The sequence below is a fragment of the Anomaloglossus baeobatrachus genome, chromosome 4 (genome assembly GCF_048569485.1).
Source record: "Anomaloglossus baeobatrachus isolate aAnoBae1 chromosome 4, aAnoBae1.hap1, whole genome shotgun sequence".
NCBI lineage: Eukaryota > Metazoa > Chordata > Amphibia > Anura > Aromobatidae > Anomaloglossus > Anomaloglossus baeobatrachus.
Genome location: NC_134356.1, coordinates 232511006 through 232538557, shown reverse-complemented (window position 1 = coordinate 232538557; position 27552 = coordinate 232511006). Strand labels below are relative to the sequence as shown.

General features: G+C 45.0%; 1 protein-coding gene across 1 annotated transcript in view; it reads left to right on the top strand.

Annotated features, from left to right (window-relative positions):
* Window positions 1-27552, top strand: part of LTA4H (leukotriene A4 hydrolase) — a 109388-nt gene that overhangs the window by 26054 nt on the left and 55782 nt on the right. Inside the window, exons 3-6 of the mRNA XM_075344741.1 lie at window positions 895-1015; window positions 12757-12825; window positions 18926-19030; window positions 20111-20163. Coding sequence (XP_075200856.1) covers window positions 895-1015; window positions 12757-12825; window positions 18926-19030; window positions 20111-20163 — 348 coding nt within the window. The remainder of the gene's footprint in view (window positions 1-894; window positions 1016-12756; window positions 12826-18925; window positions 19031-20110; window positions 20164-27552) is intronic.

The following is a 27552-nucleotide window of genomic DNA, read 5'->3' as shown; positions in this document are numbered from 1 at the left end:
TCATTCAAAAGTACAACTCTAAGGGGCACTTTGCACACTACGACATCGCAAGCCGATGCTTGCGATGCCGAGCGCGATAGTCCCCGCCCCCGTCGCAGCTGTGATATCATGGTGATAGTTGGCGTAGCGAACATTATCGCTACGCCAGCTTCACATGCACTCACCTGCCCTGCGACGTCGCTCTGGCCGGCGACCCGCCTCCTTATTAAGGGGGCGGGTCATGCGGCGTCATAGCGACGTCAAACGGCAGGCGGCCAATAGAAGCGGAGGGGCGGAGATGAGCGGGACGTAAACATCCCGCCTACCTCCTTCCTTCCGCATAGCTGGCGTGAGCCACAGGACGCAGGCAGGAGATGTTCCTCGGTCCCGCAGCTTCACACACAGCAATGTGTGATGCCGCTGGAGCGAGGAGCAACATCGTAACATCGGTCATTTCCAAATTATGGAAATGACTGACGCTACACCGATCATACGATTATGACGATTTTGCACTCCTTAATCGTATCAAAAAGGCTTTACACACGATATCGCCTGCGACGCCGGATGTTCGTCATTTTCAATTTGACCCCACCAACATCGCACCTGCGATGTCGTAGTGTGCAAAGTGCCCCTTACTTCCAAAAATCAAACGCTTGTACGTCTGTGAACAAAATGCTTGGCTCTTGGAGTTATGGCTCATGGACCAAGGGGAAGGAATAAAAAAAAAAAAGGAAAGCACAACACGAAAAAAATCTCTGCTCATGAAATGGTGTAGTACGGTCATGCTGGCCTAATCTGCTGATGCTTACATAATGTAACCATATTAATTCTATAAGGTAGATAGTATAGCATTAAATCATTATGTATTAATTTAATTTATTTCTTTGTTTTTTGTTTTTTTTTTATTTTGCATAGAGGACAAGAAGCCATTTTGGAAATCTGTTCTGAAACCTCCCCCAAATCATCGGCCCTTCAGTGGCTTAACCCTGAGCAGACTGCAGGGAAGACGCACCCTTATCTCTTCAGTCAGTGCCAGGTAATATGATGCACTTCTTCCCTTTCAAGGTCTGTATGTGAAGTTGTGATATATTGCTATATATTCATAGTTCTTTTGGCAGCAAAGCCCAGTGCAATCGGATATCTGGAAGTTGAAACCTCTTGTCTGCCCTAGTACTTAAAGGGGTATTTCCATTTCTAAGATCTTATACCAATAGGTATAATAATAATAATTAATAATAGAAGTAAAAACTGGAAGACAAAGAAGCGCAAAACAGGGTCTTATCCCAGTGAGACACACCTGGTGAGGCACAGAGAATGATGATCACCTCGTAGGGTTGTGCGAGTCACAACCACCTGTAATCGTATAGATAGCACGGCTGCTGCAGCTTCACGTGGAGATCCAAGGTGAAGCGGTGATGAAAGGGTTAATGCCGCGCTGCTGTGTAAAGTAAAGGCAAACCAAGGGTACACTGATGGTAATTTTATTGTGTTACGCGTTTCTTAGAGTCTATCTCCATCATCAGATAACATAAACAAAAAATTTCAACAAAAGCAAATTCATCATATTGTCCAAAATGACTAAAGATCAAATTATAAATATTTATGCTTGGAAAAATAGATGGACAAAGCAAAATCGCAGGGAAGAACAATGACAAAAAAAGAAAAAGCGATTAAACCTCCTTAATGCAAAAAATTGTTTATTAAATTATAAGGTGATACAGTGGGGGGTGAAAAATGTGACCACACAGGTCAGGAAAAGGGCACACAATTCCCACAGCAAGTGTAATTGCTAAATATTGGAATATCCATAGATTTTAATATACTATAAATTACAATGCCGGAAAATGGTAATCAAGGCAGGCACAGATTATATAAAAAAAATTGCAAATACTAAATATATGTATGTATGTATGTATGTATGTATGTATATGTATATATATATATATATATATATATATATATATATAATATTAAGAAGTAATATAAACAGCCCAAGGATTACAGACTGAACTGTGTGAGTATCACAAAAATAACCACCTACGGCAGATTTGCATCAGAGAGTCTGAGAATGTAAATTGCAAAGTGCTAACAGAGTATTTAATGCCACTGATTATAAGCAACCATATATACCATATTAGTACCCAGGGCCCATGGTGTGATGTCATCCATAAGGGATCATAAATAAATAGACTATACAGGGGATAGAACATACTATCTCCCCAAGAATAATAAACACTCATCCGCTTACCAAGATCGATATAGGGAGCAGGGAACCCAAAGCTCGTAATCCTGCACTGCAAGAAAGTATTACCGGTATTTGATAGGGAAGAGCGCCCACCCGACGGCCGTTTCGGCGTGAGCCTTCGTCAGCGAGTAACATCATTTGCATGAACGGAAGTATGAATAGGTCCAGTGTCCAATCGGTGCATGACCTGCCAGAGATTGACGCATGAGCGTCCCTAGAATTTTTCACTCCCACTCTCACCTTTATAATTTAATAAACAATTTTTTGCATTAAGGATGTTTGAACTCTTTTTTTCATTTTTGTCATCATCAGACAACAAGTCTGAAGGAGATGGTATCTCCAAAACGCGTAACTCAATAAACTCACCATCATGGAACCCTTGGATTGCCCTTTCTTTACACAGCAGAGCGGCATTAAACCTTTCACCTCCACTTTACCTTTACTAATATTAGCAAATGCTTTTTTATGTGAAATGTAGTATAGTTCTACTGATACAGCCATGTCTCTTTCCTCATGTGCAGGGCATTGCAGCTTGGTTACGACCATGAGCAGTTAATGGACTAATTGTCACTATATGAATAGTGAGGTGGTAGCAAGGTTATTGCAGGCTATAGGCTTACCTGAAAAGATGAGTTTTCAGGTAACGAGTGAGGGAGACAATCGGACATGTTGCGGTACTGAATTCCAGATGATTGGCAATCCTTGGGAGAGGACTGGGTGAGGAATGTATGAGTTATGAGTGGGATGGAATCTGGAGACTAGTACGGAGATGTATGGAGAGACAGATAATAAATGGCTGCCTTGTAAGCCATTGTTAGTTGGGGAATAGGCAGCACATGAAGGGCTTGGCAGCGAGCGATAAGGTGGATTATCAGTACAGATGAGTGACTCCGGCAAAATTTGAATTTGTATATATAGAAGGAAGAAGCAAGCTTAATGTATTAGACGTTTTTCTTTGCGGAACTCGAAACAACGTCACTGTCTTGGACAAAAAAGGCAATAATATTCTGACAAAGGATCTAAAAAGTGTATTGGTGAAAGTATGAAAACCTCTTTACATCTAAATACAGCAAAAACAAGCTAGTTTCTGGAGCACTTGGTGATTTTGTATCCTTCGGGATCCTTTCATATCCTTTCCTATCTAAATTCAAATTTGCCAATTCGCTTGGATTTTCATAGGACATGTTATTTGCAGAGAAGTTACTCTCCATGAATGTAATTACACACAATAAATGTAATATGTAAACAAAAAAAAAAAAAGAGAAATTCTTATCCTCATCATAGCACTCCCTTTCACCCATCCGGTAAATGTCACATCTTCTGAAATCCTCATGGCTCTCACTTTGAGCTGGGACTTCCGGTTCTGAGGCCCAGGATAGTTCTGCGCATGCGTGCATAAGGTCATAACACACTTGTGAGGAGGATCAGAAGATGCAGCGAGGACCAGATCAGGGACTGTGAGGATTGGAGGGGGCAGAGAGGTGAGTAGAAGTATATTTACAGTGCCTTGAAAAAGTGTTTATGCCCCATCAACTTTTAATTGTTCATGTTACACCTACAAATGTAAATGTATTTTATTGATACTACATAGCAAGTCTTTGAAGTGTAAACAAAATAATATATGTCTCCAAATATTTAAAAATATATTGTTCTGAAAATAGTGATGTGCATTTCTTTTCAGCCCCCGAGTCAATACATTTGTAGGACGACCTTTTGCTACAATTACTGTTCCAAGTCTTTGAGGTGTGTCTCCTCATGATTTACACATCTCAATTTTTCAATTTTTGCTCATTCTTTACAAATTAGCCCCAGCTCAGTGAGATTGGATGGAGGGGTCTGTGACCAGCAATTTTCACACACACACACACACACACACACACACACACACACACACACACACACACACACACACACACACACACACACACACACACACACACGTACTTTTATATATACCATCCATTATAGCTCTGGCGGTATGTTTAGTGCCTTTATCCTGCTGGAAGGTCAACCAATGTCCTAATTTCATGTTTCTGAAGCCTCTAACAGGTTTTCCTCCACGATTGCCCTGTATTTAGCTCCATCCATCTCTCCATCAACTCTGACCAGCTTCCTTGTACCTGCTGAAGAAAAGCAACCCCACATTATGCTGGTACCTACCACCATGTTTGCCAATGGGGATGGTGCTTTCAGGGTGATGTGCAGTGTTAGCTTTCCCCTAGACATAGAGTTTTGCATTTAGCCCAAAAAGTTCTACTTGGGTCTCATCTGACCAGAGCACCTTGTTTAACATTCTAGCTGTGTCCCCTACATGGCTATTTGCAAATGGTACTTGTTATGATTTGTTTTCAGAAAATGGCTTTCATTTTGTTACTCTTCAATAAAGGCCAGATTTTTGGAGTGTATGACTAAGGCTACAGTCACATAACAGTATAAAAAAAAAATTCTGTCCTTTTTATCTAGAAAAGCGGGGCAATTTATTTATTTTTTTTCTCACTTTATCATCCGTATGCAATCATTTAGTTTCCTATGTTACAGAATTTTAATGTCTGAAAAAATTGGATGATGTACTGTGGCTATGTGGGGCATCAGATTTTTATTTTTTCTGTTCTCCCACACAGATCATGTTTTGAAGTGATATCACAGCATGCTGCAATTTATTTATTTTTTTACTACAGACTAATTTTGTCAGTGAGAAAAATCGGTAATCAGCATTGCCCCACTGAATAACATTGGTCCGAGTGCTGTCCGATAAACAGATAGCACTTTTCCGATTTATGTGGTGTGTGTGAGGCCCACAGGTCTACAGGGATAAAATTGTTTTCAAAGTAAGAAGTGATTTTTATATAATTTTAGTCGCTGATCTCAGTAAAAATATCGAAAAAATTCCGTCACATGCAGATTGTTAAAAGAAAAACAAAACAAAAAACACTGACTCCATAGGCTTCCAAAGAATAGAATTCCAAAAGGAATTCCTTCCATACTTTTCTCAAGATGGTGCTCTAGTGTATTGTAGTGATGTTCCTATGCTGATGGAAAAATGTAACATAAGTATAATGTGAGCTAGTGGAAACTCTTTATTGATTCATCCAATAAAGTCTGATATCTGTGCTACTGCAGAATGGCAGCAAGTAGGCATCCGTGCCTGTAGAGCATTCTGGGCACTTGAAGGAAAGCTATGAGAATTTAGACTTTATTCTCAAGAACTACGAGAATTAAGGATGGTCAATATGTGGTGATCTGAATGTTGCTGCTGTGCAAGGAGGATACACTAAAGGGTACTTTACATGCTGCGACATCGCTAGCGATCTCGTTAGCGATGTGAAATTCTAGATCGCAAGTGCGATCTTTCGAGATCGCACATGCGTAAAATGACCTATGTGCGATCCCGAAAGATCGCACTTGCGATCTAGAATTTCACATCGCTAACGAAATCGCTAGCGATGTCGCAGCATGTAAAGTACCCTTTAGTACCCGTGCTTTTTGTGTGAATGGGAGAGCCAGGATAGGACTCATCACTGGAGCCAAAACGTTGGCCAAATAGAACATCTTTGGAACTTTGATAGTTGCAGAAAGTTTAGTTGATCCCACTAAAGTTCTCCTGTCACTACTCCGCATTAAGCCTGGACATATGAAGCAGTTTGTGACCGCTCTACTGAAAGAAGGATAGACGTTTATGTACCTGTGTACCGAGTTTCAGGGACTCTCCGAAGCACAATTGAAGGAAGGCATTTTTGTAGGTCCAGATATTTGGAAACACATGATGAAGTGTTCAAAACAAAAATAAAAGCTGTAGTGAAAAGGACTTAAGATTATTTTTTTTTTTTTAAGGAAGTTGTGAAGAAATTTCTAGGTAACAACAAAGATCCAAAATGTAAGTCTGTCATGGAGAACATGCTGAAATGTTGGGTTGTCTGTCTGTCTGATGAACATGAAGTTACATTTTTCTACATTCCCATTTGAACTACTGTACTGAAAACTTGCTGTTATCGAAGAGTAAGATGAAATGTTTCATGAGGATATTAAGGAGATGTAACGACAATACTAAGGTAGATGGAATATGATTGGGGAAAACTGCTAGACGCTTCACAGAAGATCCATAGGCCTTCTATAATAGAAAAGGTATCAAGAGGCGCTTTGAAGAGATAAGTAAAAGGCACAAAAATGAATTTCAAATAAAGTTGCAGAATGAAAGATCAATACATGATGGTTAAAAATAGAAGTGTTTTTTTTTTTTTTATTTTTATTTATTTATTTATTTTTTTAAATCGTGGCATTGGAAAATATAAGAATCAGTCATTGGATTTGAAACCATTTTCATAAACCCAAATTTTGCGTACCTGTGAGTTGTCCTGTTGAAAGACTCTACCACCTGAGCTGTAGATCTCAGCAGCTCCTCCAGAGTGACCAAGGACCTCTTGGCTGCTTCTCTAATTAGTGCCCTACTTGTTTGTTTTGTTTTAATGTTTTGTTTATTGAAGCAAAAAAATAAGAATACAAAGTCAACAGAAATCACAGTCTTAACTAGTATTATTTCAACTGTATCGTATCTTCCCATTATATCTGTATAACTCAGACTACTTTTGCGCTGCCTGAGCTTATCCAAATAATAGACTTAATCTTCCGGCTGTGGGAAAGTCCGATCCAGATTTTAGCTTGGTTTCTGGATTAATATGTAACAATTTTAACAGTAAGTACTATAGGAAATAGGGGTAGGGGGGGGGGTAGCTAGAAACTAGAAGAGCGAATTTATATCGCATGAAATTCAGTTAAGGGATTAGAATGAAAGTGTTCAAGAGACGGAGAAAGAAGAGGAAGAGATAGAAGAGGGAAGAGAAAGGAGAGGATTTTGGTCTTGGGTCCACTCATCTCGTGGTGGGTATGGTCTGACAGTTGTCCTTCATCTCATTGGAGGGTGGTGGGATGACTCACAGTTCCCTAAGTTGCCGTCTGCGAAGTAACTACTGAGAATTGGGGAGTAGACTTATAGGTTTGCCAAGCCTTCCAAACCTGGTGGAAAAGGAGCACATTCTGACGTGAGAGGGCCGAAAGTTCTTCAACATGATATAATTGATCAATCTTCAGTAAGAGCTGCGTGAGAGTGGGAATTTTCGTTGTGCGCCACAATTGGGCTATGAGAAGTTTACAAGCTGAGCCTACAAATGTCGCTAGTTTCGAAGTAGCTTTATCCTTAGGCCACATTGGGAAGTTCAGGAGCATTTGTCTAGGATCCAGGACCCCTTTTTTGCCTGTGAGGTCAAGTATTAACTGTGATGCTGTCCGCCAGAAGGTCTGGATAATCGGACATTCCCACCACACATGTAGATACGTTCCCCTGTCCCTCTCGCATCGCCAGCATTGATCTGAGGTGGAAGAGTTCTACGAACTAGACGAGGTGGGGACAATGTACCATCTCACAATCACTTTAAAGGAATTCTCCTGAACTCTCACACAACACGACGGACCGTGTGAGGCATTGTAAATTTGGCTCGTTTGTAGATCGGTAAATGTAGTTTTCAGGTCCCTTTCCCATCTTGGTATATATGCTCTCTTTACCACCAGTTTTTTTGTAAGCAGGGTATGGTATAGATTAGAAAGAACTTTTCTGGGAGCCCGGGTTTGCATACAGAAAGATTCAAATGTAGTTAAAGGTCTGTCGAGACGAGTGTGAGGCAATAATGGGTGGATCACGTGTTTTAATTTCGTATGATGGAGAAATGTGAGCCTAGCGAGGAGAGGGTTCGTACCCATCTCCTGGTCAGATATCAAAGAGCCATCCACCAAAAGATCAGCCAACGGGACATTTACATTGGTCAGGAATGTGGCCTTCGTGGACGCGGCTTGATTTACATCAGCGTCTAGTATGTCTGAAACTTGGGTTAGAGGGGAAAGAGGGGGGCCAGTGTCTCCCTATTTTCCTTCCATTTGTGCATAAGGGTTCTCGTTAGTTCATTTGGAATGGTTCTTTTATCTTTCTGGTTAGGAGGGGAAAGTAACATAGCTCGCAGAGGGGTGGGGGCTAAGTATTCTTCTATAGATATCCACAATTTATTCGGTGGGCGTCTGATCCAGTCTACCGTTCTGGAGAGGACGGCGGCTTGGTAATATAACGATACATTGGGTAAACCCATACCCCCTTTGTCTTTTGGAAGGTTCAATGTTTGAAAATTGATTCTTGGTTTATGTTTATTCCAGACGTAGTTGGATATTAAAGAGTTACAATAAGAAAGAAAAGCCGTGGGGATTGGTATGGGTAACATTTGAAAGAGATAGATAAACTTTGGGAGTATAATGCTTTTAATTAGGTTTTTCCGCCCCATCCACGAAAGAAAGGGAGCCCTCCACGAGGCTATTTGTGCGGTAAGATTAGGGAGAAGGGGCTTATAGTTGAGATCGAACAAGGACTTGAAGGTTTTCCCTAGTTTAATGCCTAAGTATGTTTATATGACTATTTGGCCACCGAAAAGAGAACGAGTTTTGGAGAGACTTTGTAACTTTACTGGCGATATTAATGCTTAATGCTTCTGATTTAGATAGGTTAATTTTGAAGTTAGACCAGTGGCCATATTCCTCTAGTATTTTCATAAAGGCAGGGAAACCCCTTTCCGGTCTGGACATTACCACCAGCAAGTCGTCGGCAAAGGCGGCAGACTTGTGATGAACTCCCTGCAGGTTGAACCCCTCGATTTCCCGGTCTTGCTGGATGGAAATTAGCAATGGCTCCATGACCAAGATAAAGAGTAGGGGGGATAAGGGGCATCCCTGCCTTGTGCCATTTTTAATGTCGAGGGGGTCGGTGAGAGTATTATTTATCTTAATCCTGGCCGTGGGGGATGTGTACATCTGTAGGATTGCGCGTATGGTATCTGGAGGAAAATGGAAGGCCTCCAACGTCCCCTGCAAGAAGGTCCAGTCCACCCTGTCAAACGCTTTCTCAGCGTCCGTTCCCAGCAGCACCAGAGGCAGCTTATGGGTCCTGGCGTGTTGCATTAAGTTTATTACTCTTAGCGCGTTATCCTTCCCCTCTCTACCTCTAACAAACCCCGATTGTTCCGGGGAGATGAGATCTGGAAGGATATCCGCCACTCGGTTAGCAATTAAGCTAGCATATATCTTAAGGTCCACATTCAAGAGTGAGATGGGCCTATAGTTTCCACAACACTCCGGGTCTTTCCCGTCTTTGTGTATCAATGATATATGCGCCTCTAGTGCTTGCTTAGGTATAGGATCGCCGTGTAGTAGAGCGTTGCATGATGCTAAGAGGTGGTCCCCCAGGATATCAAAATTTTTTTTTATAATAGATAATGGGAAGGCCATCTGGACCTGGAGCCTTCCCCACAGGGCTCATGGACAGGATGGACTGGACCTCGGCTCGAGTGAACGGTTTTCCCAGGGTCGCCTGCTGTATTTTAGAGAGTTTTGGGAGATTTAATTTGGCTAAGTAGTTTTGTATACCACATTTCCTCTTGTCCCTTTCCGTATCTGACTCCTCTGGCCGAATTTGATATAAATTTTTATAAAAACGAAGGAATTCGTCCGAAATTTGGGAATAGTCTTGCGTGCGATAACCCTGTGAGGTTTTGATTGCATGTATGAAAGTGCGAGCCTGTCTTTTTTTTATCAGGGACATCATTAGTTTAGAAGCTTTATCCCCGTGGAGGAACATACGATTCCTCCAACCGAGATAAAATTTAGCCGACTGTTTATTAAGCATATCCCTAAGTTCCACACGCTTCGCTGTCAGTTGTTCTAATGTCTGTTGGGATAGGGACTTTTTATGCTGAGCCTCCAACGTGGCAATCTCAGCATACAAAGTCTGCAAGGACGACTTCCTTTGCTTGTTGAGATATGAGGAAATGGAGATCAACTCTCCCCTGATGACCGTCTTATGCGCTTCCCACAACATTGGGGCCGCAATATCTTGTGTCTTGTTCTCTGCAAAATAATTACGGAGACATTCAGATATGCGTTTCTTATTTTCTTCCGAGGAGAGAATTGATTCATTCAATCTCCACGTACGGTGAAGCCAATACGGCCTCAGGAGTGAGAAACTGACTGAGACATAAGAATGGTCAGAGTAGGGAGTTGACTGGATCTCTGTGTCATTGACATTAGGTAGTAGGTGCCTGGGTAGAAAAATGTAGTCCAGTCTGTGGTATGATTTATGAGGATTAGAGTAGAATGTAAAATCTTTAGTTGTGGGGTGTTGGTAACGCCAGATATCTACCAAAGAAAGGGAAAGGAGAGAGCATTTAATCCGAGATAGGTCCCTTAAAGAGAGGTGACTTTTTTTTTTGCAGTGGAATCCAATTTAGGTTCCAGAGCCACATTAAAATCACCGCACAATATTGGAGTACCTTCTGAAAAAACGCGGAATTTTTTGAGTGTGGACATCAACCAACGAATCTGTTTGACATTTGGGGCATATACATTCCCCAGGGTTACCATAGAGCCGGCCAAGACCCTTAACGAAAATGAACCGGCCCTCTGGATCAATAGCGACATCTTGAGCTAGGAAGGGTATGTCTTTAGCCAGGGCTATGGAGACCCCTCTAGAACCTTTACGTGGGGAGGGGGCATGGAACCAAGTGTTATAGTATGCTTTGTTAAAACTTGGGATTTTGCCTTCGCGGAAATGCGTTTCTTGGAAGAATATCATGTCCGCGTGCTTCTTTTTTAGGCTGTGTAGCGTCTGTGACCTTTGTATGGGGGAATTTAACCCATGTGAATTGAGGCTTATTGCCGTAAATACCTTATGATGTAAAGCCATGGTAATACAGATGGAAGGACATTCTGTTCTTTTTCCATCGAGATGAATGGACCAGACCTATGACCAATAGAAGAGAAGAAGAGAGAGAGCAGGGGGTGGAGAGAAGTTCAGAGGAGAACAGGGTATTATTATCAACATTTTCAACTATTTGAAATTCAAACAAGTTAGAGTGTGCATCAAGAGGGAGCAATAGGTGCAAAACCCCTATAATAACTGCATGTTTTAACTAGCATAATCAGTTGTGTGCAACAACAGACCCACTCAAAGGTCCCTTCAGGGGGGCTCGCCCTCAGAGTTCATCTGGAGTTTCTTTGCCGCTTTGCGTCTGGATCTGTGGGTCTTTGGGGTGAGACTGTGCCACGGTGCCGGATCTGGAAGCATTTGTAGCGTAGAAGCCAATCGATGGATTTCCAGCTCCGGATATTTCTCCAATGTGATCCCCAAATCTTCACAAATCCGCCTTATCTCCGCAGAATTTTTGGCTTGGTAGTGCTTCCCATTAGCAGATATAGCAATGCCAAATGGATATAACCAGCGGTACGGAAACTGGCGTTGGCGTAACACTGTTGTGAAGGGTTGTAGCAATCTCCTTTTGGTCAGGGTGGTGGAAGCGAGGTCCTGGAAAATCAGGATTTTAGAGCCTTCATGACTTATGGACTCCGCTTCTCTGGCTTTTTTAAGAATAAGTTCTTTTATTCGGTAATCCAGAAAGCGACATATGACATCCCTTGGTGGTTCCCCTTGTTTGGGTCGAGGTCTCAAAGATCTATGAGCTCTTATCAGTTCCAATGTTGGAGCAGGGTCAGAGTCTATAAGGTCAGAGAAGATGCCCTGCAGGGTCGGGATCAAAGCTTCATTTGCCACCGATTCTGGGAGTCCCGTTAGTCTGAGGTTGTTTCGCCTTTCTCTGTTTTCATGGTCCTCCAGGATGGCATGAATTTGATTGATGTTGTCCTCCTGTTGGCGAAGGCAGGAGATGACAGTGTTGGAAGTGGAGGTTAATGTGGCTTGGGCAGCTTCCAAGGTTTCCACCCTGTGTCCAATTTGGCCGATTTCTTGTTTAATGTCTGATAGCTCCCTTGCCACCGGTTCCAGTGCCCTACTTGTTTGGGATGTCAGTTTAGGTAGACATCCATGTCTTGGTAGGTTGGCAGTTATGCCATACTGTTTCAGTTTATTGATGATGGATTGAACAGTGCGCCTTGTGATGTTCAGAGCTTGGGTTATTGTTTTTATAACCTAGCCCTGCTTTACTGTTTCCCACAACTTTATCCCTGACCTGTCTGGTATGTTCCTTGGTTTGATTTAAGCTGTTTGATCCCTAATGTTCTCAAACAAATCTCTGAGGTCTTCACAAAGCAGCTGTAGTTATACTGAGAATAAATTACCCACAGTGAGACTTAAATTACTAATTAGGTGACTACTCGTAGCAATTCGCCACTCAGAATTTTGTGTAATGTGAAAAAAGAATGTGGAAAAGTTCACTGGGTATGAATACTTTTTCAAGGCATTGTATATAATAATGATAATGGGAAAAAAAATTGTGTGTGTATATAATAACCTTTTGATGGCCTTTTACACTCAAGAAGAACAGTAGACACCAATTTTGCTGAATCTGTACAGAAGCGAATTACAAACAGAACTACATTTTGCCACATGTGGATTTTTCTAAAATTCAATTAACGTTAATGCTACTCATTTATTCGCTAATTATTAGTTATTGGTAATATATTTTCAATCAAATATTTTTTTTTCTTTCCAGGCAACACATTGCAGAACTATAATTCCTTGTCAAGATACTCCATCAGTGAAATTCTCCTATTACTGTCAGGTTTGTTTCCTAAATAAGTGATAGAATAAACATGGCATCTAATGTTTGTGGTGCGAGTGGTGCCTTTTGCAGATACTCTGACAGCAATAATGCATGGTGTCTTAGTAAATTGCAAACGGAATTGAATGTAAATTTTGTCACCAAGACAAAAGAGGCCAGTTTTTGCTCTTATTTTATTCCCTCGCTCCCCTGAGTATTTATTTATTTATTTATTTATTTATTTAATTAATTTATTCTTTATTTTATTTTTTTTATATACACTACAGCTCAAAAGTTTGGGGTCACCCAGACAATTTTTGTCTTTTCATGAAAAATCATACTTTTATTTATGAAATCAGTTGCATAGTGAATAGAAAATATAGTCCAGACATTGACGAGGTTAGAAATAATGATTTTTACTTGAAATAATAATTTTCTCCTTCAGACTTTGCTTTCATCACAGAATGCTCATTTGCAGCAATTCCAGCTTTGCAGACGACCTTTTGCATTCTAACTGTTAATTTGATGAGGTAATCTGGAGATATTTCACCCCATGCTTCCCCCCCCCCCCCTCCCACAAGTTGGATTGGCTTGATGGGCACTTTTTGCGTACCATACGGTCAAGCTGGTCCCACAACAGCTCAATAGGGTTGAGATCTGGGGAGTGGGCTGGCCACTCCATTACAGATAGAATACCAGCTGCCTGCTCCTTCCTTAAATAGTTCATGCATAATTTGGAGGTGTGCTTTGGGTCATTGTCCTGTTGTAGGATGAAATTGGCTCCAATCAAGCGCTGTCCACAGGATATGGCATGGCGTTGCAAAATGGAGTGATAGCCTTCCTTATTCAAAATCCCTTTTACATTGTACAAATCACCCACTTTTAACCAGCACCAAAGCAACCCCAAACCATCACATTACCACCACCATGCTTGACAATTGGGTCAGGCACTCTTCCAGCATCTTTTCAGTTGTTCTGCATCTCACAAATGTTCTTCTGTGTGATCCAAACACCTCAGACTTCGATTCCTCTGTCCATAACACTTTTTTCCAATCTTCCTCAGTCCAATGTCTGTGTTCTTTTGCCCATATTAATCTGTTCCTTTTATTAACCAGTCTCAGATATGGTTTTTACTTTGCCACTCTGCCCTGAAGGCCAGCATCCTGGAGTCGCCTCTTCACTGTAGACGTTGACACTGGTGTTTTGCGGGTACTGTTTTAATGAAGCTGCCCGTTTCATAGTTTCATAGTTTTTAAGGTTGAAGGGAGACTCTAAGGCGGGCTTTGCACGTTGCAACATCGGTAACAATGTGTTACCGATGCTGCAGCGATAGTCCCGCCCCCGTCGCACGTGCGATATCTAGTGAAAGCTGCCGTAGCGATTATTATCGCTACGGCAGCTTTACACGCACATACCTGCCGTGCGACGTCCCTCTGGCCGGCGACCCGCCTCCTTCCTTAGGGGGCGGGTCGTGCGGCGTCACAGTGACGTCACACGGCAGGCGGCCAATTGAAGTGGAGGGGCGGAGATGAGCAGGATGTAAACATCCCGCCCACCTCCGTCCTTCTCATTGCAGCCGGGAGGCAGGTAAGGTGAAGTTCCTCGCTCCTGCGGCTTCACACACAACGATGTGTACGGCCGCAGGAACGAGGAACTACATCGTACCTGTCGCTCCCCCGGCATTATGGAAATGTCGGAGGCTGCAGCGATGATACGATGACGACGATTTTGCGCTCGTTCATCGTATCATCTAGGATTTACACACTACGACATCGCAAGTGACGCCGGATGTGCGTCACTTTCGATTTGACCCCACCGACATCGCACCTGCGATGTCGTAGTGTGCAAAGCCCGCCTAAGTCTATCTAGTTCAACCTGTAGCCTAACATGTTGATCCAGAGGAAGGCAAAAAAACCCCAATGTGTCAAATAAGCTCCAATGGGGAAAAAAATTCCTTCCTGACTCCACATACGGCAATCAGACTAGTTCCCTGGATCAACACCCTGTCATAAAATCTAATATACATAACTGGTAATATTATATTTTTCAAGAAATGCGTTCAGGCTCTGCTTAAATTTTACTAGTGAATCCCTCATTACAACATCATACGGCAGAGAGCTCCATAGTCTCACTGCTCGTACAGTAAAGAATCCTCATCTGTGATTATGATTAAACATTCTTTCCTCAAGACTTAGCGGATGCCCCCTGTTCCAGTCGCAGGCCTAGGTGTAAAGAGATCTTTGGAAAGGTCTCTGTACTGTCCCCTCATATATTTATACATTGTGATTAGATCCCCCTAAGCCTTTGTTTTTCCTAACTAACTAACCCCAAGTTTAATAACCTGTCTTGGTATTGCAGCCCCCCCCATTCCTCTAATAATCTAGGTCGCTCTTCTATCTACCTGTAAGATTATGCTATTTATAACCTTCTATACTTTTGCTAACAAGAAATGCATCCATTCCTCTCTTAAATTCATTCAGTGAGTTGGCCATCACCACTTCCTCAGGAAGAGAGTTCCAGAGCCTCACTGCTCTTACCGTGAAGAACCCTCTTCTATGCTGATGTAGGAATTTTCTTTCCTCCAATCGAAAAGAATGCCCCCTTGTTCTTGTCATAGTCCTTGGTACAAACAGATCATGGTAGAGATCTCTATATGGCCCTCTGATATATTTGTACATATTTATTAGGTCTCCCCTAAGTCTTCTCTTTTATAGAGGACCTGTGAGGACCTGTGAGGCTTCGATTTCTTAAACTATAGACTATAATGTACTTGTCTTGTTGTGCAGTGGGGCCTCCCACTTCTCTTTCTACTCTGGTTAGAGCCTGTTTGTGCTCTCCTCTGAAGGGAGTAGTACACATCGTTGTGGGAAATCTTCAGTTTCTTGGCAATATCTCACATGGAATAGCTTTAATTTCTAAGAACAAGAATAGACTGTCGAGTTCTCTTTTTCTGGCCATTTTGAGAGTTTAATGGAACCAACAAATGTAATGCTCCAGATTCTCAACTAGTTCAAAGATAGGTCAGTTTTATAGCTTCTCTAATCATCAATACTGTTTTCAGCTGTGCTAACATACTTGCACAAGGGTTTTCAAGGTATTACTAAACATCCATTATCTTTCTAACACAGCAAACACAATGTACCATTAGAACACCGGAGTGGTGGTTGTTGGAAATGGGCTTCTATACACCTATGTAAAAATTGCATTAAAAATCAGACATTTTGAAGCTAGAATAATTATTTACCACATTAACAATGTATAGAGTGTATTTCTGTTTAATTTAATGTTAGCTTCATTGAAAAAATGTGCTTTTCTTTAAAAAATAAGGAAATATCTTAGTGACCCTAAACTTTTGAACTGTAGTGTAAATCCCTCATATAGGATCAGAGATAATGGCTTTTTTTTTTTTTTAATTTAGTGATTTTATTTTTCTGGTGTTTACAATGGAATGTTCCTCACAGGGTAATGATGCAGAGTAGCCTAAAGATACATCCCTAGATAATCCTGTGACCCATGGCCCCTTGAAAGACGAAATAATAAAAAAAACAATCCATATTTCTGGAGCAGTTTGGCAGATAAAGAAAAACCCCAAACATTTGGGAGCAGCTGGTTCCGCTATAGTGATCATATGGAAAATGTTGAGCTGCGCCTCCTAATAAATTTGGCACATCTTCCTCAAGCATGCTTAATATTAAGGCTGATTTCACATGTCCTGTAATCATCCGTTCGTATGGATCCTGAAGAGATCCGTTGGCAAAATGATGCCTGCCAGATCCACTTGGAGTCTATGGTGAATGGATCTGTAAACAGATTACTATTTATTTTCCGTTTTGAACCGTATACTGTAGGAGACGAATGAATCCATTACAAATTAAAGAAAACGGATGGCTAAATAGCACTCAGTAATCGGACCTGTTCTCCATAGACTCCTATGTTAAAAAAGAAAAACGGATCCGGACGAAATCAGTTATTAAACAATGGACAAAATAGTTGTGTTTGTAGAACTCTTTTCCCAACAGCTCTCTGCAGATCCATTCTAAATGGTGACAGGACATGTGAACTTATCTTTAGGGTGTGTGCCCACGATCAATGTTTGCCACGTATTGGATATATTGTGTTTTCGTTGCGTCCAAAATGCTGTGTTGTACATTACAAGCATAGTGGATGGGAATTTCCAGAAATCCCGTGCCCAACTATACTTGTTTTTTCCATAGCAAACGCCGAGCTGCGGTGCATCTTTCCAGACCGCAGCATGTCAATTGTTTCAGGCGGATTCACATGCGTCCTCCATAGGGAGAACACAAGCGAGAGACCGCAGCACACTGATCCCTGATCGTGGGTACGAGCACCTGTAGTCTCCTGAGGAGAAGTCGTGGCCCCGCAGGTCAGGATCCGCTGCGTGCAGAACACAGTGAGTCCTGATCGTGGGAACATACCCTTATACTGGTGTATAGAACGCTAGTATTTAATAGGTTCCCCCATTGGCTAATTCTTCGGAACTGCACACATAAATCCTTGACTCACTATGATAAATCTGGTGTATTTTATTTGTATTTTTTTTTTTTTTTAGACTGTCTAGGCAAAGTGTACACCACTTATTAATGGTGACTTTGTTCCAGATATTTGTGCTACGGTTTTGATCCAAATTCGGTGCACTGTTTTACGATGAGCCACATCTCCTTGTAGAGAAGGGACAGATAGTTTGTAATACTCAAGATGCAAGTCATGAAAAGCACAAGTCTCTGCATAAATCTCCCCCAATTGAAGATTTTTTTTTTTTTTGTTTTTGTGATGGGGTTAATTGAATATTCTATGCACAGAAACCGCAAACATAAATGCTGCTAATCTTAAGCCCGCTTTACACGCTGCAATGTATCTTACAATGTGTTGGTGGGGTCACGTCATAAGTGACGCACATCCGGAATTGTAAGGTACATTGCAGTGTGTGACAGGTACGTGCGATTGAACGGTAAAACGTTCATCGCATACACATCATACCTGTCTCTAGAATTGAACGTCAGATTGTTTATCGTACCCGGGGTAGCACACATTGCAGTGTGTGACACCCCGGGAACGATGAACAGATCTTACCAGCGTCCTGCGGCTCCCGGCCCACAATGCAGAAGGAAGGAGATGGGCGGGATGTTTACGTCCCGCTCAGCTCCGCCCCTCCGCTTCTATTGGCCGGCTGTCGCGTGACGTCGATGTGACGCCGAACGTTCCTCCCACTCCAGGAAGTGGATGTTCGCCGCCCACATCGAGGTCGTATGGACGGGTAAGTACGTGTGACAGGGGTTACTCGTATGTGCGGCACGTTCAACAAATTGAACGTGCCACACATACGATGGGGGCGTTGCAAATCGCATACAAGATCGTATGCGAAATTGCAGTGTGTAAAGCGGGCTTAAGAATGTTCTCCAAGTAGAAACACTTGGTCCCTGCTTTATCAAGATGAAGAAGTCAGAATTCTGGCATAAGTCGCCTTGAAATATCACAAACGTTTCTGAAGGTTGAGTTGCTCCTACATTGTTTTGACTGCTGGCATTTTCACAGCACTGGAACGTGACGCCACAGCTTGTCTAATTCATGACGGGCTGTGCCGTACGTTACGTGTCTGGAGGAAGTTTGCTAGCGAGGCGCACGCCACTTTTCAGATTCTTCTAATTTATTAATGTGGTGTGGAGGAGGTTATGTGTTAAGAGGTGTGTGCCTCCTAATAAATCGAGAGCTTCTGACTCCCTACAGGTCACCTCATGAAGACCAGCATTCTTCACACCGTTCTTGCTTTATAAATTGGATTAGGTGAAACGTTTAGTTGGCATTCATAGTCCTGTGACTATAACCTTGGTTTCTAACTGTGCAGTTTTGTAATGACTTTATTTCTAGGGTTTTTTATTGTAAGATCACAGCTGTAGGATTTCACCTTAATAGCCAAATTACAGATCCCACATTGCAATAGGGACTGAATCCTGAGGATTTAAGGACATTTTTGAACATTTTGAGGTGTTTTGTTGTGAGATATTTTTTGTAACATTTTATTGTAATTTTTGCCTATTAATGTCAGTATTTAAAAACCTGTAAAAATAAAGGGCTTGAGAAATCTTTTATTTTTCTTCACTAGGTGTCGATTCCAAAGGAGTTGGTGGCGTTAATGAGCGCTCTAAATGACGGCGATTTTATTGATCCCCAAGACTGCAATAGGAAGATCTATCGCTTCAAGCAAAACGTAGAGTTTCTTTTCTTTTATTCTATAGCGTTTAGAATTTAGTCTTGTACAGTACAGACCAAAGGTTTGGACACACCTTCTCATTCGAAGAGTTTTCTTTGTTTTCAGGACTCTGAAAATTGTAGATTCACATTGAAGGCATCAAAATTTGAATTAAAGCATGTGGAATGAAATACTTAAAGTGTGAAACAACTGAAAATATGTCTTATATTCTAGGTTCTTCAAAGTAGCCACCTTTTGCTTTCATTACTATTTTGCACACTCTTGGCATTCTCTTGATGAGCTTCAAGAGGTAGTCACCGGAAATGGTTTTCTAACCGTCTTGAAGGAGTTCCCAGAGATGCTTAGCACTTGTTGGCCCTTTTGCCTTCACTCTGCGGTCCAGCTTACCCCAAACCATCTCGATTGGGTTCAGGTCTGGTGACTGTGGAGGCCAGGTCATCTTGCGTAGCACCGCATCACTCTCCTTCTTAGCCAAATAGCCCTTACACAGCCTGGAGGTGTGTTTGGGGTCATTGTCCTGTTGAAAAATAAATGATGGTCCAACTAAATGCAAACCGGATGGAATCGCACACCGCTGCAAGATGCTTTGGTAGGCATGCTGGTTCTGTATGCCTTGAATTTTGAATAAATCCCCAACAGTGTCACCAGCAAAGCACCCCCACACCATCACACCTCCTCCTCCATGCTTCACAATGGGAACCAGGCATGTAGAGTCCATCCGTTCACCTTTTCTACAAAGACACGGTGGTTGGTCTGATGAGTCCAAATTTGTGATCTTTGGATCCAATGCACAGATTTCCACTGGTCTAATGTCCATTCCTTGTGCTCTTTAGCCTAAACAAGTCTCTTCTGCTTGTTGCCTGTCCTTAGCAGTGGTTTCCTAGCAGCTATTTTACCATGAAGGCCTGCTGCACAAAGTCTCCTCTTAACAGTTGTTCTAGAGATGAGAAGGTGTGTCCAAACTTTTGGTCTGTACTGTATGTAAAGAAAAAGTAGATGTATTTTCTAATCCATATACATGTGTGGATTTAACCTGACGGAATGCCCATTTTTTTTTTTTTTCTTCTTTTTGAACAGGTGCCAATACCAAGTTATTTAATTGCTCTAGTGGCTGGCGCTTTGGAGGGGAGGTAAGTGTACTCCCAGTTAAGCCTGTTGTGTAGTCAAAACCTTTCCATATATATTACCGACTGTAATTTGCCATCATAACTTGTATTCAGAACTCATAGGAGTGTTATAGACAGTGAATTGTTATAAAAAGTCTTTATTTTTAACCAATTGATATAACGGTCCTATATCTGTGTGTCTGACATCACATGCTGATTAATTTTTTTTTTTTTTTTGGTTACCTTATTCACATTTTAGATAACTTTATAGAAAAAAATGGATATTACTCATCACAACCCGTCAGAGCCTATCAAATCTTATTTGGAAAAAAATAGTCAGATGAGCCTGATCGGTCGTAACAGGCATCTTGCTCACTATTTTTTTGCAATACATGTGCATAATCTAGTGCATTGTGTAGATCCAAATTGTTAGGGAGTTATACAATTTTCCATGACTTAAGGCCGCTTTACACGCTACGACACCGCTAATGCGATGTCGTTGGGGTCACGGAATTTGTGACGCACATCCGGCCGCATTAGCGATGTTGTTGCGTGTGACACCTATGAGTGATTTTGAATCGTCGCAAAAACGTTCAAAATCGCTCATCTGTGACATGGGGGTCCCTTCTCAAATATCGCTGCTGCAGCGTGTACGATGTAGTTCGTCGCTCCTGCGGCAGCACACATCGCTCCGTGTGAGGCCGCAGGAACGAGGAACCTCACCTTACCTGCCGCCGCCCGCAATGCGGAAGAAAGGAGGTGGGTGGGATGTTACGTCCCGCTCATCTCCGCCCCTCCGCTTTGATTGGGCGGCCGCTTAGTGACGTCGCTGTGATGCCGCACGGACCGCCCCCTTAGAAAGGAGGCGTTTCGCCGGTCACAGCGACGTTGCAGGGCAGGTAAGTAGTGTGACTGGTCCGGGCGATGTTGTGCGCCACGGGCAGTGATTTGCCCGTGTCGCATAACCGATGGGGGCGGGTACCCACGCTAGCGATATCGGTACCGATATTGCATCGTGTAAAGTGGCGTTTATACTGTTTTCCTTTGCTGTATGAGTGCTGTGTGCAGAATCTCCAGTGTATCTTCCCACTGCCTTCTGCTTGTAAGAGCTGAAAGGCAGAAGCCTATCCGTCACAAGCAGGATCCAGGGGACAGTCTGGGGCAGTGGCTTATAGGAATACATTAGAGATTTTGCATTCTGCATTTAAGGGGCCTAAAATTCTGAGTGTTATTTTCTTTGTCGCTCCATTGGGAGACCCAGACAATTGGGTGTATAGCTTCTGCCTCCGGAGGCCACACAAAGTATTACACTTAAAAGTGTAAACCCCTCCCCTCTGCCTATACACCCCCCCGTGCATCACGGGCTCCTCAGTTTTCTGCTTTGTGTTGAAGGAGGCAGACACATTCACGCAAGCTCCACTTTTTAGCAGCTGCTGACTTTGTCGGATGGAAGAAAAGAGGGCCCTATCAGGGCTCCCGGCATGCTCCCTTCTCACCCCACTCTGGTCGGCGGTGCTGTTAAGGTCGAGGTACCCATTGCGGGTACAAAGGCTGGAGCCACATGCCGTTATCCTTCCCCATCCCTTAGGGGCTCTGGGTGAAGTGGGATCCTAACCGGTCACCATACACTGGGACCGGGCTCCCTCCGCAGCCCCTGGGGGAATCTGACGGACAGGAGCCGAGTATCATCAGGGACAGGGCCCTGCTACTCTGAGGTACTCTGTGTCCCCTTGGGGACGGCGCATAGAGCGCCTGTGTAACGGACGCTGCAGCAGCTACTGGGTGTGTTTGTGCGCCGGGACTACCGCGCTGACCGCGCTTGTTTGCCGGCCGCGCTTATAACTTTAGTCCCCGGCTTTTGCGGCCTAGTACCGCATACTCCCGCCCCCGGGCCTGCCAGTCAGGGGTAAGGGCGGGACGCTGCACTGGACGTCAGCGCTGAGGGCTGGAGCATACTTAGTATCCTCCTCCCCCCTCACTGAGCACCGTGCGGCACCAGATTCCCGCACTTTCTGAGGCACGCCCACGGCTCCCTCCTCCTCTCAGAACGCTGGCAGCCATTCCTATCAGCACTTCTGACGCTGGAGAACTTCAGAGGGGAGACAACACCGAGCTCCACAGCTCTGGGAGGCCCAGGCAGGGAATCTGGTGGTCACACAACCGCTGAGGGCGGTCGGTAAGCCGCACCTGTTACTAGGTGCTGGCCCCCCTGGGTGCCGAAGTGTATATTTATATGCTTATATTGTATACATTTGCTCTGTACGGCCGCACTATTTGCTTTTGGCTATATACCCTCACTGATTGCTCTAAGAGGAGACAACAGCATGTCGTCCGCAAAAAGCAAGGGTGCCAAGGCACAGGCCTATTTTGCAACCTGTACCTCATGTGCGGCTATGCTACCTGCAGGTTCCACCTACCCTCATTGTGTGCAATGCTCGGCCCCTGTGACACTCACTCAGCCGGAGCCTCAGCCACCGGTTGGGCCCTCGGCCCAGGTGGAACCACCTGCTGCCACTGTCCAGGTGACAGGGACAGAGTTTGCAGTATTCGCTGACAAACTTTCTGAGTCTATGGATAGATGGTCTGCTAAGATACTAGAAGCTTTGCAGTCCAGACCGGTAACACAGGCCCCGGGCACTGTTGAATCATTGCTCTCAGACCCCCCTCGGTCGGCGCAGCAAAGTGCTCCTGGGGCGACTCATAGGTCCCACGGTGAGGACTCAGACACGGACCGCAGTCCCAGACCGGCTAAGCGGGCTCGCTGGGAACTTCCCTCGACTTCATCACACTGCTCAGGGTCTCAGCATGAGGACTCTCTGGAGGATGAAGCGGAGGTGACAGATCAGGGCTCTGATCCTGACGCCGCTCTCAACCTTGATACACCTGAAGGGGACGCCATAGTAAACGACCTTATAGCGTCCATCAACCAGGTGTTAGAACTTTCTCCTCCAGCTCCTCCGATTGAGGAGTCAGCTTCTCAGCAGGAGAAATTCCAATTTAGGTTCCCCAAACGTACACGGAGTGCGTTTCTTGATCACTCCAACTTCAGAGATACAGTCCAGAAACACCGGGCTTTTCCGGATAAGCGCTTTACTAAGCGCCTTAATGACACACGTTATCCCTTCCCCCCTGACGTAGTCAAGGGTTGGGCTCAGTGTCCCAAGGTGGATCCTCCAGTCTCTAGACTGGCGGCTAGATCCATAGTTGCGGTGGCAGATGGCTCATCACTCAAGGATGCCACTGACAGGCAGATAGAGCTCCTGATGAAATCCATCTATGAAGCTATAGGCGCGTCATTTGCTCCGGCATTCGCAGCCGTATGGGCACTCCAAGCTATCTCAGCTTGTCAGTCTGAGATTAATGCAGTCACACGTGCCTCTACTCCGCAGGTTGTGTGCTTAACCTCTCAGGCGTCGGCGTTTGCGTCCTACGCCATGAATGCTGTCCTGGACTCTGCGAGCCGTACGGCGGTAGCATCCGCCAATTCAGTGGCAGTCCGCAGGGCCATGTGGCTATGTGAATGGAAGGCAGAATCTGCTTCCAAAAAGTTCTTAACCGGTTTGCCATTTTCTGGCGACCGCCTGTTTGGCGAGCAATTGGATGAAATCATTAAACAATCCAAGGGAAAGGACTCGTCCTTACCCCAGTCCAAACCAAACAGACCTCAACAACGGAAGGTACAATCGAGGTTTCGGTCCTTTCGGCCCTCAGCCAGGTCTCAATTCTCCTCGTCCAACAGGCCACAGAAGGGTCAGAGGAACTCTGATTCATGGCGGTCTAAGTCACGTCCTAAAAAGACCGCCGGAGGAACCGCTACCAAGGCGGCCTCCTCATGACTTTCGGCCTCCCCAAACCGCATCCTCGGTCGGTGGCAGGCTCTCCCGCTTTTGCGACGCCTGGTTGCCACATGTCCAAGACCGATGGGTGAGAGACATTCTGTCTCACGGTTACAGGATAGAGTTCAGCTCTCGTCCTCCGACTCGTTTCTTCAGAACATCTCCGCCCCCCGAGCGAGCCGATGCTCTTCTTCAGGCGGTGAGCACTCTGAAGGCAGAAGGAGTGGTGATCCCTGTCCCCCTTCAGCAATGGGGCCACGGTTTTTACTCCAACTTGTTTGTGGTGCCAAAAAAGGACGGATCTTTCCGTCCCGTTCTGGACCTCAAACTGCTCAACAGACACGTGAAAACCAGGCGGTTCCGGATGGAATATCTCCGCTCCGTCATCGCCTCGATGTCCCAAGGAGACTTTCTAGCATCAATCGACATCAGGGATGCTTATCTCCACGTGCCGATTGCACCAGAGCATCAGCGCTTCCTGCGTTTCGCCATCGGGGACGAACACCTTCAGTTCGTGGCACTGCCTTTCGGCCTGGCGACAGCCCCACGGGTCTTCACCAAGGTCATGGCAACAGTGGTAGCAGTCCTACACTCTCAGGGACACTCGGTGATCCCTTACTTAGACGATCTTCTTGTCAAGGCCCCCTCTCGGGTGGCATGCCAACACAGCCTGAACATTGCTCTGGAGACTCTCCAGAGATTCGGGTGGATCATCAATTTCCCAAAGTCAAAATTGACACCGACACAATCGCTGACATATCTCGGGATGGAGTTTCATACTCTCTCAGCGATAGTGAAACTTCCGCTGGACAAACAGCGTTCACTACAGACAGGGGTGCAATCTCTCCTTCGAGCCCAGTCGCACCCCTTGAGGCGCCTCATGCACTTCCTAGGGAAGATGGTGGCAGCAATGGAGGCAGTTCCATTTGCGCAGTTTCATCTGCGTCCACTTCAATGGGACATTCTCCGCAAATGGGACAGGAAGTCGACGTCCCTCGACAGGAACGTCTCCCTTTCCCGGGCAGCCAAGGCCTCCCTTCAGTGGTGGATTCTCCCCACTTCTTTGTCGAAGGGGAAATCATTCCTGCCCCCATCCTGGGCTGTGGTCACGACGGACGTGAGTCTGTCAGGGTGGGGAGCGGTCTTCCTCCACCACAGGGCTCAGGGTACCTGGACTCAGCCAGAGTCCTCCCTTCAGATCAATGTTCTGGAGATAAGGGCAGTGTATCTAGCCCTAAAAGCGTTCCAGCCGTGGCTGGAAGGCAGGCAGATCCGAATTCAGTCGGACAACGCCACGGCGGTGGCATACATCAACCACCAAGGCGGCACACGCAGTCGGCAAGCCTTCCAGGAAGTTCGGCGGATTCTGCTGTGGGTGGAAACCACAGCCTCCACCATCTCCGCAGTTCACATCCCGGGCGTAGAAAACTGGGAAGCAGACTTTCTCAGTCGCCAGGGCATGGACGCAGGGGAATGGTCTCTTCACCCGGACGTGTTTCAAGAGATCTGTTGCCGCTGGGGGAAGCCGGACGTCGACCTGATGGCGTCCCGGCACAACAACAAGGTCCCGGCATTCATGGCACGGTCTCAAGATCACAGAGCTCTGGCGGCAGACGCATTAGTTCAGGATTGGTCGCAGTTTCGACTGCCTTATGTATTTCCTCCTCTGGCACTGCTGCCCAGAGTGTTACGCAAGATCAGGTCCGACTGCCGCCGCGCCATCCTCATCGCCCCAGACTGGCCGAGGAGGTCGTGGTACCCGGATCTGTGGCATCTCACGGTGGGTCAACCGTGGGCACTTCCAGACCGACCAGACTTGCTGTCTCAAGGGCCATTTTTCCATCTGAATTCTGCGGCCCTCAACCTGACTGTGTGGCCATTGAGTCCTGGATCCTAGCATCTTCAGGGTTATCTCAAGAGGTCATTGCCACTATGAGACAGGCCAGGAAACCAACGTCCGCCAAGATCTACCACAGGACGTGGAGGATCTTCTTATCCTGGTGCTCTGATCAGGGTTTTACTCCCTGGCCATTTGCCTTGCCCACTTTTCTATCCTTCCTTCAATCCGGAATGGAAAAGGGTTTGTCTCTCGGCTCTCTTAAGGGACAAGTCTCGGCGCTCTCTGTGTTTTTTCAAAAGCGTCTAGCCAGGCTTCCGCAGGTACGCACGTTCCTGCAGGGGGTTTGCCACATAGTCCCTCCTTACAAGCGTCCGCTAGAACCCTGGGATCTGAACAGGGTGCTAACGGCCCTTCAGAAAACACCTTTCGAGCCAATGGGGGATATTTCTCTTTCACGCCTTTCGCAGAAGGTGGTCTTCCTAGTGGCAGTCACATCACTTCGGAGAGTGTCTGAGCTAGCTGCACTGTCATGCAAAGCCCCCTTCCTGGTGTTTCACCAGGACAAGGTGGTTCTACGTCCGGTTCCGGAATTTCTCCCTAAGGTGGTATCCCCTTTTCATCTCAATCAGGATATCTCCTTACCTTCTTTTTGCCCTCATCCAGTTCACCAATGTGAAAAGGATTTGCACTTGCTAGATCTAGTGAGAGCACTCCGGCTCTACATTTCTCGCACGGCGCCCCTACGCCGTTCTGATGCGCTCTTTGTCCTTGTCGCAGGCCAGCGTAAGGGTTCGCAGGCTTCCAAGTCAACCTTGGCTCGGTGGATCAAGGAACCAATTCTTGAAGCCTACCGTTCTTCTGGGCTTCCGGTTCCTTCAGGGCTGAAAGCCCATTCTACCAGAGCCGTGGGTGCGTCCTGGGCATTGCGGCACCAGGCTACGGCTCAGCAGGTGTGTCAGGCGGCTACCTGGTCGAGTCTGCACACTTTCACGAAACACTATCAGGTGCATACCTACGCTTCGGCAGATGCCAGCCTAGGTAGGCGAGTCCTTCAGGCGGCTGTCGCCCACCTGTAGGAAGGGGCCGTTTTACGGCTCTTTTACCGAGGTATTCTTTTACCCACCCAGGGACTGCTTTTGGACGTCCCAGTTTTCTGGGTCTCCCAATGGAGCGACAAAGAAGAAGGGAATTTTGTTTACTTACCGTAAATTCCTTTTCTTCTAGCTCCTATTGGGAGACCCAGCACCCGCCCCTGTTCCCTTCGGGCTGTTGTTCTTTTGTGTACACATGTTGTTCATGTTGAATTGTTCTTGGTTCATGGTTTTCAGTTCTCCGAACATCCTTCGGATTGAATTTTACCTTAGACCAATTTATAAGTTTCCTCCTTCCTTCGTTTGCACCAAAACTGAGGAGCCCGTGATGCACTGGGGGGTGTATAGGCAGAGGGGAGGGGTTTACACTTTTTAAAGTGTAATACTTTGTGTGGCCTCCGGAGGCAGAAGCTATACACCCAATTGTCTGGGTCTCCCAATAGGAGCTAGAAGAAAAGGAATTTACGGTAAGTAAACAAAATTCCCTTCTTTACAGTGTTTCTTTGCTAACCTTGCTGGTTTCTCCCCTTCAGGTGAGAGCAGGTAGAAGCAACATCACATAGACATATATAGTGTGTCCACCCATATCCTGTCCACTGCCATTAACCCCTTAACACCAAGGACTATTCTACACTGTACAGGCAAA